At 40.3% G+C, this 18491-nt stretch overlaps 1 protein-coding gene across 1 annotated transcript in view; it reads left to right on the top strand.

Annotated features, from left to right (window-relative positions):
• Sytl2 (synaptotagmin like 2) overlaps nucleotides 1–18491 on the top strand; it is a 103660-nt gene that overhangs the window by 32929 nt on the left and 52240 nt on the right. Inside the window, exon 2 of the mRNA XM_034636734.2 lies at nucleotides 10101–10591. Within this exon, the coding sequence (XP_034492625.2) occupies nucleotides 10491–10591 (101 nt within the window). The 5' untranslated portion in view covers nucleotides 10101–10490. The remainder of the gene's footprint in view (nucleotides 1–10100; nucleotides 10592–18491) is intronic.

Below are 18491 nucleotides of genomic sequence, written 5' to 3'. Positions count from 1 at the left end.
GATAAGGAAGGGGGGAGTCTAGGGAGGCAAACAGGAAAGGCAGCAGCAGAAAGGCTGGAAAGGGTACTGGGTAGTGAAGTGCTGGAGATTTCTTGTCAATAGAAGTTGAGGGAGCATCCACTGTGTCCCAGACTGTTTTACTTATAGCCAAACATCATCCTCACAGTAACCTTGAAAGGTAGGTTTTGCTGCCTATGTGGAAAGAAGCCAGAGTTTTTAGGGGAACTGTTAAAGAACTAATAAAAGATCCATACTCATTCAATTGCTTCTTGACTTGAAAGCCAGTGTGTTCCACCATCTCACAGTAGCCTATTATGTCAGGGGCATCGGAAATAAATGTGGCACATATTTTCCACCTGTATTAGTTTCAAAATAAGTGTCTCTTTAAAGAATGGAGAGGATCTAGGAAGACCTTGCACATTCTAGGAAACTGGTGTGTCTTTGATGGGATAATGAATGGCCTGACCAGAGAGATTTGAGCGGGTCTGAGACTAGGGTGGACCAGGTGAGGGCCAAGGGTACAAAATCTTTGGAGACAAGGTCATGTAAGTGTTGACACTATTCTTGTAGTGCCTTTAGAGTGTCTCCTTAAATATTATGTCCTCAGTGATCCCCCTCTTAAGAATGCACTCATTCTCAGAATGCTTGCAGAAGCAGGGTGACGAGCTTAGTGACCTTGCCTCCTTATGTTTTGTGCCCTGGATTCCTTGCTTGCTTCATCCCTTAGTGCTATATTTGAGCAGGATCCAAAATTTAGTTCAGTGGTCTCAACTCTGTATGTTACAATCGTGGGTACCTTTGACAAAAAATATCCCAGGTGGGGGTCTTATCTCAGACCAGGTATCTGAGAACAACTAGGCAGAAAGGGAGGGTGAAAAGCCCTGGGCATTGGTATTTTAAAAACATTTTTCAGGTGATACTACTGCACAGTCAGTTTTGGGAATTCCTGCATTAGTGCATTTAGAGAGACTCTATCCCAGGCTGAATAGGAATGTGTACACAATATACCCAGAGAGAGGCTTTCTTTAGACATTTTAAATTCTGAGGGGGTAATAGCTACAGTTCAGTTAACTTTATGATTCTGAGTTTAATTCCAGTCTAGTTAATAAATCAGCTGATTCCTCCACTCCCTTCTTCTGAATTTGAAACCTAGAAAATAATTAAATCTAGAATTCATCTGTAATTTCTGCTTTTTAATCAGTGTGCTGGTTCAGGAATGCTGTGAAATGCAGCCCAACTCATTTATTAGTCCACTTGCAAATCCTTATTTATGTTGACCTTGTATATGTCCTGGAAGATAAGAGGTCTCCCTGGGTGTCCTGGCTCTACATCAGGCAGCTGTGTGACCTTAAGCAATTAGTCTCAGTTTTATCTGCACAAAGAACTAGTCATGACTATGATTCAGCTGCTTGTATTTTTGTGTTTGCTCTTGTCACAGTTGAAAAACAATACACATATAAATGAATGTGTTCAACTTTGGCTAATTGCTATGCTTCTTAGCCAGATATCAGATATTTCTGGCCTACAAGGGATCCTTTTTATTAATTAATTAATTAATTAATTTTAATTAGGTATATATGACACCAGAATGCATTTTAACTGATTGTACACAATTGCAGCACAACTTTTCATTTCTCTGGTTATACATGATGTAGGATTGCACCATATGTGCAGTCATACATGTACCTAGAGGAATGATCTCCATCTCATTCTACCATCTTTTCTGCCCCCATCTCCCCCCCCCCCCCGCCTTTACCCCATCAAAGTTCCTCCATTTTTCCCACGCCCCCTCCCATTATGGATCAGCTTCCACTTATCAGGGAAAACATATAAAACCTCTCATGATAAACAAAGTTAAAAGAATTTATAGCCAGAACTACTAGGGATCCTTTATAACTGATTCTCAGATCCGGCCAAACATCTACATCATGTGGGAACATTTTAGAAAATGCAGATTTCTAGACATTAATTCTGAAGATTTTGGTTCAGTAGGTTTAGAGTGAGGTCTGGGAATCTGCCACTCAACAGCTAGATTTGGATACCAACTGTTTTATTGAAGCAATCACAAATATAATTAAAGCTATAACATTCTCAATTTAGATGTCACTGTGGAGTTTGCAGTTGACAGAGATCATATGTCTTCAAGGAAGCCTTCCCAAGTGCCCCCAAAGACCATATTAATCTCCCCTGCCCCAAGTTAAAAGTGTGGTAGCCCCTTGCTTTTCTGATTTGTAGGGCTTCTTTGGGCTTGTTTAGTACCTATCATCCTTTCCAGAATGTAAACTCTCTGAGGGCAGGGACTGTGTAGCCTATCAGAACCTTCAGGATAAGAATTTGCCCTCTTCCAGAATTGGGATCTGGATAGGTGCTGGTATTTTGAATTTAGGTAGTACTTGTGGTGCTTCCCAAGCTCTATAGTCCATAGGTGTTCATGGAGGCTTTGGCTTGGCATTTCTTGCAGTACCAGGTGAACCTTGTTCTACTGTGTTGAAAAGCAGCTTCTTGATATGCTGTCACAGGCAAGTCATCCCTTTTCTAGAATTGATTTGAATTTTCAGCCCTGGTGTGAGGTTTAAAAATGAACCATTCACTGTCCATTTCCCAGTTCTTTTCTTTCTTCACTGTTTTTCTTTCTTTTAATCCTGACCCATCAAGAAGAAATAGATTAAAAGGATGATTCTAGCACATTTTTCAAGAGTGAAAAATTTGGGTTCAGACTGGGGAGGCAGTCAGAGGTAGAGCATTTATCTAATATGCATGAGGCCCCAAGTTCAAACCCTAGCACTGAAAAAAAAAAAAAAAAAAGAAAGAAAAGGGAAAGCAACCTCAAAATCCCTCCTTTGACATTTAAGCCATTGGGGTCTGACCTCTGTCACTGTTAACCCTTTAATACCCAATACTCAAGATACTAGCCTTCTGTTTGAATACCTTTCTGCTTTCACAGCCCAGTGCTCTTGCCCAGAATACTCACCTCCTTTTCTAATTCAGCCTTCAAGGTGTACCTCATTCCTAAATCCTTCCTAAATCCTTATGTCTCCCCACCACCCCCACACACTTGGTTTGTGCTTCCTTTGTTAGTACTAAACTAATGAGGGTTAGTTGTGTGTGATGCTGTGTTTCTCATGTGACCCATTACCTTGCTCTTGGTTGGGGCTTGGATGAAATTCTGATTCCTGTGGGTACCCTAAGTTTAAACTTGAGGCCAAGAAATGACTGAGCTAAGCTTTTCAGAAGCCCAGGAATATTATCCTTAGTTTTGAATATGAAATTAAAGAGTAGAGGTAACTATTACAAACATAAAGTCCTTTTTCCTCTCCAATATGTGGATGCTAACACACAATAAGGGGGCAGGGAGGGAAGAATAGAAGTTCATTGGATTAGACAAAGAGGAATGAATGTAAGGGAGAAGGGATGGGAATAGGAAAGATAGTAGAATGAATCAGACATAACTTTCCTATGTTCATATATGAATTCATGACCAGTTTAACTTCACATCATGTACAACCACAAGAATAGGAAGTTATACTCCGTGTATATATAATATATCAAAATACATTCTACTGTCATGTATACTAAAAATAAAAAATAAAATTCCCTTTTCCCCTATTTCCTCTTTATTTTTAATTTAAGATTACCAAGCCAATTTCTAGGAAATGCTGGCTCTTAGTTACAAAAGCTCAGAGTTGGAGACAATGAAAAAAAAAAATAGAAAAATTCTTCTACCTTTGGAATAATCTTTGCAAAAGTAAAGGCCTTTGATCTTGAGGGTAACTTTCGGCTTTGAATGTTAAGTTTTCCCTCCTTGGTAAAACATAAACATATTATTAGATGATTAGCTTATATTCCATCTGTGTCTTTTTATTTTTCAATTCTTCATAGGTTCATTTCACTTATTCATTTTATTGATTAATTAAACTCATATTTTTTTGAGAGGCAACATCGAACCAGTTACAAAACAATTTATTCTTTCTTTTCAAGAAGTCCAATTTAGGGGCAACACATTAGGATGAGTGATTTGTGTGCTTTTTTTTTTTTTTTTAATAGAGTGCTGAGAGCCCTGACCATGAAGAAACAAGAAAATATTCATGAAGCTTTGTTTCCTAACAATTTTGCGTGGGCAAAATTTGCTTTTCTTAAATATATTTCTCTATAATCATATAACAAACCATTCTGATTGAGTTTAAATATATGAAGTCTGTTCTTTTAGTAAAGGTTTGTGGTTACAGGAATCTATGCTATTCCAAGAAGCTAATGAACAAATATAATACCTGCATGTTGACACAGGTGTCTTTTTTTTTTTTTCTGTCTGGTGTTTCCATATCTATCCGTAAAGCAAACCCAACAGACCCAATCATTTTTCTATTCCTAAAAAGTAGTGCACAGAAGAGCATGCCATGTGTGAGAGACAATTCAGATTACCCATGGGATATGACCAAGCAGGAAGTAGAATGTACAGAGAGGGGAAAGTAATGAAAAGAGAAATGGACTATGAATTAGGAATCCTGGATTTTAGTCTTCTCTTTGCCTCTATCTGGCTGCATAGTCTCTGAGGGTGGTGACTCAGTGAAAGATCAAGAACAATGGCTTCAGAACCATAAGAGTTGGGTTCAGATTACAATTTGGTTGGGCAACTGTAGAAACATTATTTAATTTCCTGAGCCCTGGTGTTCTCATGTACATGATGTGGAGAATACCTTCTTTTCTGGGTGGTCAAACTGATTACTTGGGATCATTCTTAGTGTGAAGCACTTAGCACTATCTCCTCATTTTTTAGTCCAGAGAAAAATGACCAAGATCATGAGAGGTTTAGAAAACATGATGTGAAAAATAGTTAAGGAAAGAGGAAGTTTACCTTCCTCTCAACAAAGATGACTCAGGGAGAGCATGAAATATGTCTTTCTTTTCGGTTGTTATGTGAAAGGGAGAGTTAACTGAATGCGGTCCCAGAGAACAGGATGAAACAGAATCAACAGGTGGAACTTTGAGGCAGGTCAATCATGGTAGGAAGTGAGCCTGAGGAATGGAGCAGCCCAGCAAGGCAGTTACCACCTTAGCACGTGGCCTGGCACACAGACCTGGTGGCCTACTGACCACCTTGTGTTGAATACTGGGGGCAGACCTTTCTGCTGGGAGGGAGACAAGCAAAGATTCTGGTTGTCACACTCAGCTTACTCCATTCTCACCTTTTCCTGAAATGCCTGTGGACTGTTCCATCATCCTTTGATGCTATCGTGATCTAAGAAGTTTACAAAGCATTTAATTTTAGAAATGATTGGTTTTGTAAGTGTTACCACGAAGGATGAATCCATTGATCAGGGGTTTCCTTTTTTGCCAAGCATCATTGTTTCCAACTCAAAGCATGTCTGTTCCTGCTTTCCTACTGCCTAGATTTTTTTTCTTTCAAGTTTTCATTCTCCATGTCATGGGACTTTCAGAACAGTTTGCTTCTCTTCTCAAAACTCATCATGTGAGAGTCACTGCTTACACAATTTTCCCTTTCCTTCCTTGGAATCTGTAGGCTTTGATAGACCAGCAGCCTGTCTGGGACAGGAGAAGATGCTTTCTGGGCCCCTCCTTGCAGCACAACACGTTGGTTGGGAAGGAAAATCTTTTGTTAATGGGGATGGAATCTGGGTTTGGTCAGATAAGGTGATTGAGATTAGGGCTTTAAACCCAGCTCTTCTCCTTACTTCCCATCAAAGGTGAGTGCTAACTGTTTAAATTTTAGAGAGTTGACAAGAAGAGGGGCATTGGCTTTTATAGATATGATATGGCAGGGATGACACATGGAAAATAGGAATTGAGCATAGACTATATTCGAAACCCCCAAATTTCTCTTCTATGCTGCTGTCCCTAAAGCTGCTTGTTGTTTCATATTTGTCTTTTATGGTGTCCTGCATTCTCCCCAGAGTCTCACAATAATCTTCCTAAGGAAGGGAATGTACTCATCATAAACAGAAGATAATTAAGACTTAGTCATGTGACTTAAATCAGTGTCACATGCAAGACCTGGAGCTAGAACTCCCATGAATATGGATTTGATTTTTTCACTTATAGGCCCTGAGTCAGGTTCTTGTTAAGGGAAGTAGAAATTCAATCCCCTTCCACCTGTTTGTTTATTTAATGTGTATAAATACTTTTGTGCCTATTTGAGTGGCAGGCAGATCCTGGATATAGTAAGCACTCACGGACCCAAACCATGCCCATAAACTGTGGAGGACAAACATGAGTAGATAGAAATCTGAGACTGTGTGATGAGTACTGTGACAGAAGAAATCAAGTGCTAATGTAGCACACAGGAGGGCACCCACCTGGACTTGAGAGGTTAGGGAATGCCAGTAAATGACACAGGGGTTAAGACCCAAGAGGGAAGGTATTCTAAGAAGAAAGAACAGCATATACAAAGCCTGAAGGCAAAAGGAATTGAAGTGCAGAATGCCTGGAGTGTAAGGAAAAGAGCTTGGAGAGGAAAAAAGTCCTAGTTTACAGGTCACATTAGGGATTTTTAGCTTTAGCTCATGGGCAATGGGAGGTTGGTAAAAGATTTAAAGACTAGAAATGTTGCTTGGTTGGATCTGGGTTTTAGAAAGTCACTCAAGAGCATGCAGAAGATGGGTGGGAGGGCTGAATGCAAGGAGAACTTTTTGCTCAGCCCAGGAACTACTCCTTCAGCAAACACATCAGTAATCCCTGTAGACTTGGTTATATTAATTCCCTTATGGAGATTATTGTGAAGGTCTGGTGAGAATAACAAACACTATAGAAGACAAAATTCATTCTCATTATTTTGCATCAAGATTGCCCATTGCTGAATGCCAGCTGTGGGCTAGTGATTCTTTAATGCTTAAGAAGAGAATGAGGATCCACAGACAGAAGAGTTTTGTTCTGCCTCTTTAATTTGAGGAATCCAGGTGGAGAGGAGCCTTAAATTAGATGTCAGCATTGGGGTGGTTTACTCTGACAAATTCATTGGCAAATGTCAGTCTCGCTTGGTGCAAAACCTCATTTGGCTTCATTCTCTTTGCAGAAAAAATAGAAATAAAACCTCCCTCATTGTGAGGATTCTATGAGGTGATGGGTAAAAAGTGCCAGGCATGTGTTTATTCACTTATTTTTTTTCTGTCCTTCCTTAACACTGAGGCATTCAAAGTAAAAGCCAGAAATCTTACATGCTGTCTGACCCACTTCCTCTCTGACCTCTCTTCCTGTTCTCCTGGCACACTCTGCTATACCAGTGCTGGCCTCCTTGAGCTTTCTTGAATAGACAGACAACCTCAGAACCCTCACATCTGCATGGCTTGTTTCCTCATCTCTCTCAGATTTTTGTTCAAATGTCACTTCCCCAATGAGACCTACCCAAGCCAATCTTAAAAACTCCAAGTCTTCCCACTCTCTCACATAATGATTCTCCTCCCTACCAGCCTTTATTTCCTCCATAGTTCTTATAACCTTCCAACATGTTACATAATTTGATTATTTAGGTTTTCAATTAAAATTTTCATTTTTTTAATATTTAGTTTGATCATGTACTCTTCCCAGTAACATGTGAGTTCCACAAAGGCAGAAAGTTCCTTCAGCATTATTCATGGCTGCATCTCTGGTGTGTACAATAATGCTGGGCTCTCAACTGGTTGTAGGAAGGAATGAAATGTTCACTGAGCCCTGAGCCGTCATCCAGAATAGCAGGAGTTGGGTGAACACTGGTACTGAAGAGTCTTCCTTGCCCCCTGAGCACTCTCCTGAAATCTGGCTGGATAGTGATCCCTGACTAGGAAGAGAAGGGTTCTAGCCCTTCATTCCTTAGGAAAATGAGAACATTGTCCTTTGCCTTGTGAACAGCTTACCTTAAGGGAGAACTTTTAACTCTTAGAGGCTTCTTCACTTCAGCTTGTAGTTGCCCTTGAAGGTGTGGAAACCAACATTTCCCCCTTCAGCAGCTCTTTCAGTCACCACTGCTGGGCTGCCTAAGTTGTTTTTCTCCTTTACTCTCTTCCTGTCCCCACTCCTTGAACTTAAAAATGATCTCTTATTGAAGCGGATGGCAGGGTAAGGCCACACTGGGCACACAGTTCCCAGAATGTAGCCTAAATCTGTATGCTTGCCCCGCTTTGAGTTCTGAGGAAGTTACTGCACATGAAATGAAAGGAGGAATTGAGGTGGCCATGTCTGGGTGATTTGAATATTTGGATTAGTTTCATTCATTCATTTACTGAATTATTTATTCATATTTAGAGTTAATTAGAGAGATTGAAGGTAAAGCATTAGGGTTGTGGAAATACACAGAAGAGAAAGCTTTTTTTTTTTTTATCAATCAAGTTTCTGCTACAAATGTGTTGTATAACAACCCCCAACTCCAATGGCTTTCAACAACATATATTTCTTGCTTTCAAATCTGTAGGTCAGCTGGAATGGCCCTGCTATACGTGGTTCAGGCTCAGGTCTCTTACAGGGAGGGAATGAGGAGTTAGGAACAGTAACTTCATCTATCACAGCATTTGACTCTGACTATGGAAGTTAGGGAAGGCTCCCTGGAGTTGGTAACTTTGATCCTTCCTGAAGCATAGGTAATTTTCAAGACAAGGAAGCAATAATATACAGAAGTGTATTAAATTTTTAAAAGATTGAATTAATGTTTTAATGTTGAATTAAGTAGTCACTGTAATATGCAAAAGATGTAGGAAAAGAAAACAAAGATCACCAGAGTACTGCTCTGTCCATTAAGTCCAAACTTCATGGGGTAGGTTAGAAAAAGCTATAACACAAATGAGGAAAGAAAAATTTATAATCAAGTGTAATCTTATTTAGCAGGATGGAACAAAAGTGTGAGCTCAGAGAGGAAGCTAGAATGTATTTTTAGTAGCTAGTTTGGGTACAGGATGCAAGCTATGGGATGTTTTAATTCATTATTTTATTTAATCCTTTTAAGGATTAACTATATAACCTGTAAGGATAGCCCAATGTTAGGTAAAATGAGCAACAAGGCCTCAGAGTGGTAGGTAATTTGCTTAATGGCTTATAGCTAGCAAGTAGTAGAGGAAATACTTCTCAGTCATTATGGTTTGCAAGGAATTTATTCATAAACTTCACTCAGTAGTGTAGATACTCTGTTTTGTTCTTCAGTGAGGTTGCTTTCAAACTTGTTGTACACATGGTTTTGAGTGTCTCCTGTATGTGCAGCACTTCGCTTGTTAAAAGAACCTAGATCCTGGAGTAGATAATTTTCAGGTCCTGTCTGGCCTTGGCATTCTTTATGTCTTACCTTTTCATTTCACATGCATTTAAGATGCCTCAATAAAGTAGGATTCCTACCTATGTTGCTACTCAAAAATGCTTGCAGTAAGGTTGGGGTTATAGCTCAGTGGTACAGCTCTTGCCTAATATGTGAGGCACTGGGTTTGATTCTCAGCACTGCATATAATTAAATAAAATAAAGGTCCATCAACAACTTTAAAAAAATTGCTTGCTGTAGATGGTGGCATGTTTTGAAATTCTGTCTCTTTCCTCCTTTTTCCCAGTTTGTATATACATACCAGCAAGTATTCAGAAATGAAGAGAGGCAAGGTTGGTAGTTTCCTTCAGACCCAGAAAAGGTTAGAGGTGCAACTTGGTGAATAATAACAATTCCAATATTCTGCAAACTACCTCTACCTAATACTAGTTCTCCTGTCAGTACAGAACTCATATGTACTCCATTAGAATGTTCCTACTTGTGAAGAGCTGAGCATTTATGATTTTTATTTCTAGGCTTCTTATCCATAATTACGTGACAATTGGAATCACATCTCCCTGTTCTTACCTTTAGCTTGACTTTTTAGCTGGGAGTTAGTGGAGAACTAGTTCCTTTTCTGTAACCATACCTTACTCAGGTGATTGTTAAACATTGACAGGCATTTTTGTGTGCTCTCCATCTTGGCAGTCTGGAGTTGGGTTGAAGCTTATTTTGTGACCCATTTACCACATGCTCAGGAAGCTGGCAGAACTGGTTTCTCTCATCTCAGAGACCATCTCATATAGTAGTTTGAAAAATCTTGTAATTCTGAGCAGTGCTTATAAGAACTGCTTCTCACTTTCTCTCCGGTTGTTGTCTCATGATTTGCCAGGTTGGAGACTCCAATGTTGCTGCCACTCACCAAATTGACAACCAGGTGGAGAGACAATAGACTGCATCTGAGTCAGACTGGTCCAGAGAGGACACATGCTAGGAATGCTCTGAAGACCCTAGCAAGGAATACCACATCCTCCTGAAAGCCTTTTCGTGAGGTCATCCTACGGACCACTGTTGCCTCATGGAAAGGGGCATTTAGGATTCGGCTGTCAACCCCCCAAAAACTTTTGCTGAGTGAAAACGAGACTTTTGCCACAGAACTAAGCAAGATATTATTTCATTTAATTTTTGAACCTTTTGATCTTTCTGATTAGAATCCTGACTGTTGAGCCTTGAGAATTTTAAGCTACATTTATTGCTACTATTTTTATGCTCACTTCTCAAAATGATTGATTTAAGCTTCCTGACAGAGGAGGAACAAGAGGCCATTATGAAGGTTCTGCAGCGGGATGCTGCCCTGAAGAGGACCGAAGAGGAGAGAGTCAGGTAAGAGGCCAAGGACTCCTCAGGCATGAGGAAGGAAGAGGCAGTGCATAAGAAAATAGGGCATTTTTTGGTTTTGTTTTCAACCATAAGTGGTAGTTCTGACTTGGAGCCTAAACTTATGGGTTCCAATTTTAGGTTTACTTCCTGGACAGAACTCTTTCCTCCTCATGTCTCTTAAATTACTCCATTGGATGTCTGCCAGAAATAAGGTCTTGATTAAACACTTAAGCCAGGCGCAGTGGCACATGCCTGAAGTCCCAATTACTTGGGATGCTGGTTTGGGGGATCAATTAAGCCCATGAGTTTGAGACCAACCTGGGCAACACAGGCAAGATCCACTACCCCCGTCTCAACAGAAAAAATAAAAATAAAAATGAAAATAAACAAAAACCTGCACTCCTTTAACTTCTTAAGCACCAAGTTAAAAATGAAATAGGTACAAACATATATAACTACATCCATATGTGTGTGTTTTTATATCTAATTTTGAAAACTGAATCCATGTTTTTCTAACTGACTCATGAACTAATTTAGAATTTTAAAAATTTTATAAAATTTTTAAAATAAAAGACATTTGAGAAGTAGCTCAAATGTCAGTATACTTTCAGAAATGTTGGTATCAGTTTTAATAGCAAAATTAAAAATACTCTCTGAGCAAGTCAAATTTTCATTAGGCTTGAGTCCCATAAAGAGGAGTGGCAACTCTGACACACTACCCTTGTTGGGTGGAACCCGAATGTTCCACGTCAACATTCCTACCACTTTCACTCACCTTTGTAATACAAAGAGCACTAGAACAGACTGTTGAATAACTGGGCATAGTCCAGACCCCATTTATTATTTGTGTAATCTTAGGCTTTGAAGGCAGTGAAAGGCCTCTTGAATGTTAATTGTACTAATTTTATGGTCCCTGTCACAGGAGTTAACCAAAAGGGGTATAAGCCATGTTCTTACTTTCTGGAATACAAGGACCATGAACAATGGATTTATTTGCACTGTTTTCCATATTTTGACATTATGGATATATTATAAAAGAACATGCTGAAATTTCCTTCAAGCACTGCAGACTCTATGATGGTAGCTAGTGATAATTCGTGCATAGACATTGTTTAATGAGTTACAAAGGGCTTATGCACACATTGTTGTGTGGGATATAATTATCCCATCTGATGTATGAGGAAATTGACGTTGAGATCGGTCAGATGACTTGCTCAAGCTCACATGAACAATAAGTGTCAGAATGAGAGGGAAGTCTTCATCCATTAATGCCTCCTTGTCAGACAGGTCATCCTGGCACCTGGAATCCAGAAGGTGGTGTTGTGGTGTGAGGCAAGACACTGAATGGTAATCATGAAACTGGGATCATGTGCTTTCCCTCAAGCCACTTGCACTACTCCTGTTCCCAGCTGGTATTGAGCAGTGTTTCCCTGGGGCACAGAATTGATGCTAATCCTTCACCACAGCCTCTTGATAGCATTATTGCTTTATCCATTCACAATTTATAAAGCCTTTTCAGGAACATGGTTCTCTTAAGTTGCTCATAGAAACCCCGAGATTTCCACGTCAGGGACTTTTACACCCATTTAGGAATAAAGTACCAGCCAGTCTTTAGCCATCACAAAAATGTTGCAAATCTCTTGGCAGTGTTGATTTTGCAGACTGTCCTTTGGTCTTCTATTTCTGAGGGTGTCCTAGCAGCTGCTGAGGGTGCCGCCCTTATGTTTTGCTTTTGTAAATAAATGATAGGTAAAAGGCTTGGCTGACAAAATCTAGCCAAGCTCCATCTATCACTTTTTTTATTCTAATATATAATATATGACAGCAGAATGCATTTCAATTCATAGTACACATATAGAGCGCAATTTTTCATGTCTCTAGTTGTACACAAAGTAGAGTCACACCATTCGTGTCTTCGTACATGTTCTTAGGGTAATGTTCATCTACCACTTTTGTGGGGGACTTTCTTCCTAGGCAGGCACCAAGCACCTCTATGGACTTGACAGGTCCAAGATTCTAGGGCTGTGAAGGAATGACAGTATGCACTAACGGAGATCAGATGGGTACAAAGCCACAGCCTGGGGACACTGCAAGAACCCAGATCATGACCTATTCCATACAAGAAGAATCTTGCTATGTCCCTTTTTGGTTTAGAATGTAAGGGTCTTGTGGGAATGGTTCTGAAGCTGTTCTGTTTCTGGACCAGAACTGGGTCTCTGAAAATGATACACCATGGGCTCCTTCACCACCCCTAAGCTGTTTGCCTTTGCCTCTTCCATTAGAGTTACAGTTTGACAGCTCTGGAAAGAAGATTTTTTGGTTCATATCAATAATTTTATAGACAAGGGGGTAAGCCCAGAGAGGGGAAATGATTTGCCTTGGGTCACACTAGTCAGTGCTAAACCTATGATAATAAAAATTCCTGGTCCAGTGTTTTTCCCTCTGCCTTATGCTATTTTTCTTCCAGGAAGAAACATTAAAAATTAAATCATAATACAGGGCAAGAACTCCCTTTCACGAACCTTGGAGTCAAATCCCCTCTCCACCACTAATCAACTCCATTAGGCAAGTTATTTAACCTCTCTGAGCTCAACTCAGAGACTGAGAATGACCATAAAGCCAAATTTAAATGATAAAGTCAGGACTAAGTAAAATAATTCTTAATTTTTTGACATGTGACAGGTAATGGATACATTTCAGTTCTCTTATTTGCCACTCCTCCTGTGCCTCTACAAAAGGACAGAAGATTCTGGTTAATAGTCTGATTTCTTAACGAGAAATGATTCCTAAAATGCTATTATTTATTGCAGTAAGATTTAATTGAGTACCTTTTAAGTGCAAGAAACAACCCTGAACAGTGAGTGATGTGAAGGGAATTCCAGGATGATTGAAAACATGATCTCAGCCTCAAGGAATTTACCATCTAGTGGCCTTTTTTCATTTAATGGATTATCACTTGCAAATTTAAAATCTAATTTTTTTTTCTAACATGATTTTGTAATGCCCCAGTTCTCCTAGTCAGTTTGTGTCTTGGAAACACCAATTACATAATTACAGTATTAGCCTAAGCAAACCATCATTAAAAAGGCAAACCTGCCACTAAAATTCAACTGGTCTTTCAAATGCTAACTCTTTTTGGGCCTTAGCCATGAAGCCTTCACTGATGGATCACAGCACTATTGCCCACAATCTCAGACATTGCACAACCCTTTTTAGTAGGGCTGTATGTGATGTTTAGCATTTGCCACTCTCAATACATTCAGTGCTTTGAATTGTTCACATCCAAGCTCACTCAGGACACTTTGGAGATGATTTGTGAGTTAACTCCCATCCTGATTTCATGGATGAGAAAACTGAGTATCATGCAGGGGAAATGTCTGTTTCCTAAACTCCTCAACTTGCCTAGTGGTAGAATATGGACTTGGACCCAGGGGAATGTCCTCTGTGATGCCTCTGGGAGTACAGTTGACAGGATAACAGTTCTAGGCCACTGTTGCCACTGCAACTGTCTTTTGTGCTCTCTCCCTGTAGCCAAAAGTGCTGGGCCCAAACTATCCTCATTTCTAATTCTTGGGCAGAGACATTTCACAAGCCTGCAAGGAAGCAGACATCAGGATGGATGTTTTTCTCTCCTCCACCCCTGCCCTCTGTCTCTGTCTACCTTGTCCCCGCCTTCTAAGGGAACACTACCACACACACACATATGTAATTTTAGTCTTTTATGGTTTGAAAATGACACACTGTAGAGGTGGTGTTTCCTGTGCTTTGCGTCACACTGCCAGCAGGAAATTGCTGCACATGCCTGTCTGAACACCACAGCAGCACCACGTCCCCAACCCCCTAATAGGCAAACCACATCTACAGTGAGGGGCGTTTCTGCAGTAGATACCATCTCAACCACCACCACATCTTATGATTCTCAGCTGCCTCCCTCAGACCTTAAGTTCCTTTTAAATGAAGCCAGTTGTCATTGAAGAACTGACTTCCAGGACCTCTGGCGATGTTTTCTGTGAAAGCAAAGAGGAAAGAAACCATCATTTATCCAGGGACTGCATTGCACACAGAGCTTCCCATACACTTTCTCCTTTCATCCTCAGAACAGTGTAGCTGAATCCGTTCAACAGATGAGGAAATAGGGTGAAGAGGATAAGTGCCCTGCAGGATTAGCACTGATCCAATTCCAAAGCCTGTGCACTGAGCTGCACCTCAGCTGATTGTGGGGATTGATGCTGTGTCAACTCTAAGAGATGCATTTCATGTCATTTTTCACTGTTAGAAACATTTACAGTTTGCTTTCAGTTATGTTGGTTTCTAGATTCTCCATCAAAGGTTTCTACCACTCTTTCTACCAAGAAAAAGTCAAGTGTGACAGCTGTCTTAGAAACCAAAATCATGTTTGCTTCTCTGAGGCAGGACAGGGTAGTGGAAAGAGTGCTAGCTGAAGGTTAGGTTGGGCTTCTGGTCCCAGCTCTGTGTGACCTTCAGCCAGTCTCCTAACTTCTTTGGGCCTGAATCATTTCATTTAGAAAGTGAGACCATCTGTGACTATATAAGGTTTCTTTCAGATTTCACAGTCTAAATAAACATCTAAGAGTACTTTCAAATTATACTCTTACCAGATTGCCCAGAATATATTGGGGGATTAAACAACAACAAAAGACTGGTGAATGGGCCAGTCATCTTTCTGGTCAGCCTACTGATTCTCACGGGCAACAGTAGACTAGATAACATCAACCAGGTCCCACACATAATGTTGGGCCTTTGCCTAGTCATGTTGAAGAGTTGGAAGCTGGGTGTGTGCCTATGATCACAAGGAGAAAAGGGGGTGTGGTGGGGAAGATGCTGAAGGCAGAGAGGAAGCATTACTGCTCTTCTAGCTTTCCTCTGTAAGTCCTCACACTCTGTGCACCCAAAAGGGTCAACCTTGGCAGTTAGGGTTGTAGATTTAATTTTTATGCACAATTCCAAGAATGTGCCTGGCATCTGAAAGGAAATTAATGAATGGATAAATGAGTGAACAAATAACCAGACAGGGTTTAGGAGGCAAATTGACCAGCTTATGTAATTACAGAGGAGGCAAATTGACCAGATTATGTAATTGACTAAATTCTTTATATATCTTGTTGAAATTTTAAGGACTAAGTGCTATGATGCATGTTAACTGCCAAGCATGTGGTTCAGTACAAAGCAGATACTTCGTGTTAGCAAAAGGAACAGGGGGATGGGTAGAGAACAATGGGGACATTCATCAGGGCAGTGTCCTCTCTGGGCCAAAGGCTCTTGGGTCTTCATTCTTCCCACCAGCCCACAGGTATTTACTGAGATCTTTGCTGTGCTCAGCTCTCTACTAAACACTATTTGTGTAGAGGATGGTAAAGGACAAAAAGTGTCAGTCCCAAGAAACATACCCTTTGCTCATTTCAACTAGATGGTACAACAATTAGAAAATTCAATGCTAATTTTCTTGGTGCAGTTACAGTTCAGGAAAAATAGGCAATCAATGTGGGTTAGAAGAAAAAAATTTAATAGCATCACAGTGGAACTTTTCCGTGTTCATATCTTTATAAAACTTGGTCTTTGGTATCACACACATGGGGTCATCTACAAAATATAACAAATGACTTAAGAAAAAGAAAAAAGGTATTATTAAACATAGTGGCCATGATAGTGTTAGGAAATATGCAAGTGGCACTTATTAAATTTTAAAGAATTCTTTTGCCACTTTATAACAAAGGGGTCAGAAACCCTTTATTACCAAAATGGTACCAGTCTTTTTAGGGGCCATTGTTTCTAGTGGTCTGATTCTTACAGCCTGTGCTTGTTGTACACAGGCTAGGGTTTACTGGCAGTCATTTAGGTGAGAGCAGATCAAGAGTTGCACAAAGATTCCTACAAAGTACCTTTCAGTCAAACAAAAATAAATGAAGAGAACTGAGGGTTGTTATGCTACAAGGTTTTGTGGTCTCCTTTAGCAAGAATGATGATGGGTACCATATTTTGTGGTGTTTTTTTCCTGTTCTGAGGATGTCCTGTCTTACCAGAAGACCCTACATTGCAGTGGGGCATGGCTCACGGAACCTTGGCGGTGACAGGCTCTTCATTATCTCTAGCCTGACTCAGGCAGGGTGGCTGCTAGGTACTTATTTGCTCACTGGTTTTTTTCACTCAACAAACAGCTATTATTGGGTATCAGTTCTGTGCCAGGCTCTGTACTATGCTGGGTTACAAAGGTGATTAAGATGTGATCCTTGTCCTTAAGGAGTTTGCTATGTCCACAGATGAGTGGGTGAAACAGATGTGCAAATAGATCACTGGGACACAGTGTGGTGAGTGCTGTAGGGGTGGGGCCATGGGAGCATGGGACAAGGCAAAGGGTGCCCCAGTGCTGGAGCTGGGTCTAAGGATGAGGAGCAACATTCTGAACAGAGAAGCAGGGGGGGAGATGTCCTGAGAGCCTTCAGAGTCCTTGGCCTCTTTCCACTCTAAAGCACTTTCAGGCAAACAGTGTGATGAGTTATCTCAGAATTCCTGCCTGGTAGATCCTATGGTCCCTATCTTCACAAGTAAGAAGACTGAAAGTTGATAAAGGCTCCATAGCCTTCCCATGTCCCATCTAGGAAGAATCAGAACTGGAATTTGGACCTAGTTTTGATAACCTTCAAAGCCCATATCTTTCTGCCATATCATCCTCCATTCCTCTAGCATCTACAGAGGTCTCAAAAGAACTGTTTGGAGGACAAAAGCAGTTGAGTGTGTTGGCAAATGTTGTATGGGAGTAAGTGCTGGAAAATGAATCCAAAAAGGTAACTGAAGCCAGGTGGTCTGGGGCCTCACAGGACATTCCTTTAGTGTGCAAGCACAGAATAAATATCCACTCTTTTCTAGACACTTAGCAAAAATGTATTGATTGAATACAGGACCTGTATTCAATTCAGGAGCTCACTCTGGCCAAGGAGAGGCGGGAGGACTTTTCTCCTCTGGAGTTGAACTTGGGCTTGGTCCTGCTGAGAGGAGAAAGAAAAAGCTGCACAAGCAGCCTGAGAGGGGTCATCTGCTCTGCTCAAAACCTGAGGCAAGGAGAAACTATCAGAAACCATAATTAGAAGGATAATGTCTCTGAAGTGATGGTGTGCTGTCACCATTTTGACTTAGAGATACACTGTCATGACAATGTGTGGCCAAGAATTGTGATTGAACATGTTTGGAGTAGGGTCACTTCCTCCTAAGTGATTGGGAGAGGAGTGGAAATGCCAGCAGAGAGTGGGTAAATAGATATCTCCAGGCATTCATTTTCCGATATAGATCTTGATATCTAGTAATCTTTTGCTCACCAAAGGACATTATTTATTTAAGGGTCTAAACAGGTAATATTTTGAGAGCTTATTTAGAATTCTTTTGAGTTAGTTAAATAACACAGGAAGCCCTTTAGAGAGAAGACTCATTGCTAGATCTGGGGTGATTGTCTCCCCACCCCTGTTTTCCCTACTTCCAGCTATGCCCGTGTATACACAAATTATACCAAGCCTTGATGCTACCTTGCTCCATTGCATTCTCTGGCTAAAACAGATTTGCTGCTTTAGGAAGGGTACATATGAGCTTGAACGACAATCATAAAACCCTCTGAGACTTGTGTAGCATGTCATTTTCCAGGAGTTCAGTTTCCTTAAGGCTTTTTGGATACTTTATTCTAAGTATATCTGTGGGGTAAGAAAAGAGATTTTGGATCCTTTTTTTTATTGAGATAGACTCAGATTTATAATGATTATTTTATTGAAATAGAAGCAGAGGTTAAAAGACTGTTTAACTAGAACAATGCTTTTCTAGTCAGTACGATTTAGAGAAGTTTTAGGATGGTATCATTTGTTTTTGTTTGTTTTAGGCCTTAGCTTTTCAGTGAACGTGA

This window comes from Marmota flaviventris, chromosome 9 (assembly GCF_047511675.1).
Source record: "Marmota flaviventris isolate mMarFla1 chromosome 9, mMarFla1.hap1, whole genome shotgun sequence".
NCBI lineage: Eukaryota > Metazoa > Chordata > Mammalia > Rodentia > Sciuridae > Marmota > Marmota flaviventris.
The sequence above is the reverse complement of the archived record's forward strand: the minus strand, read 5'-3'. Positions and strand labels throughout refer to the sequence as shown.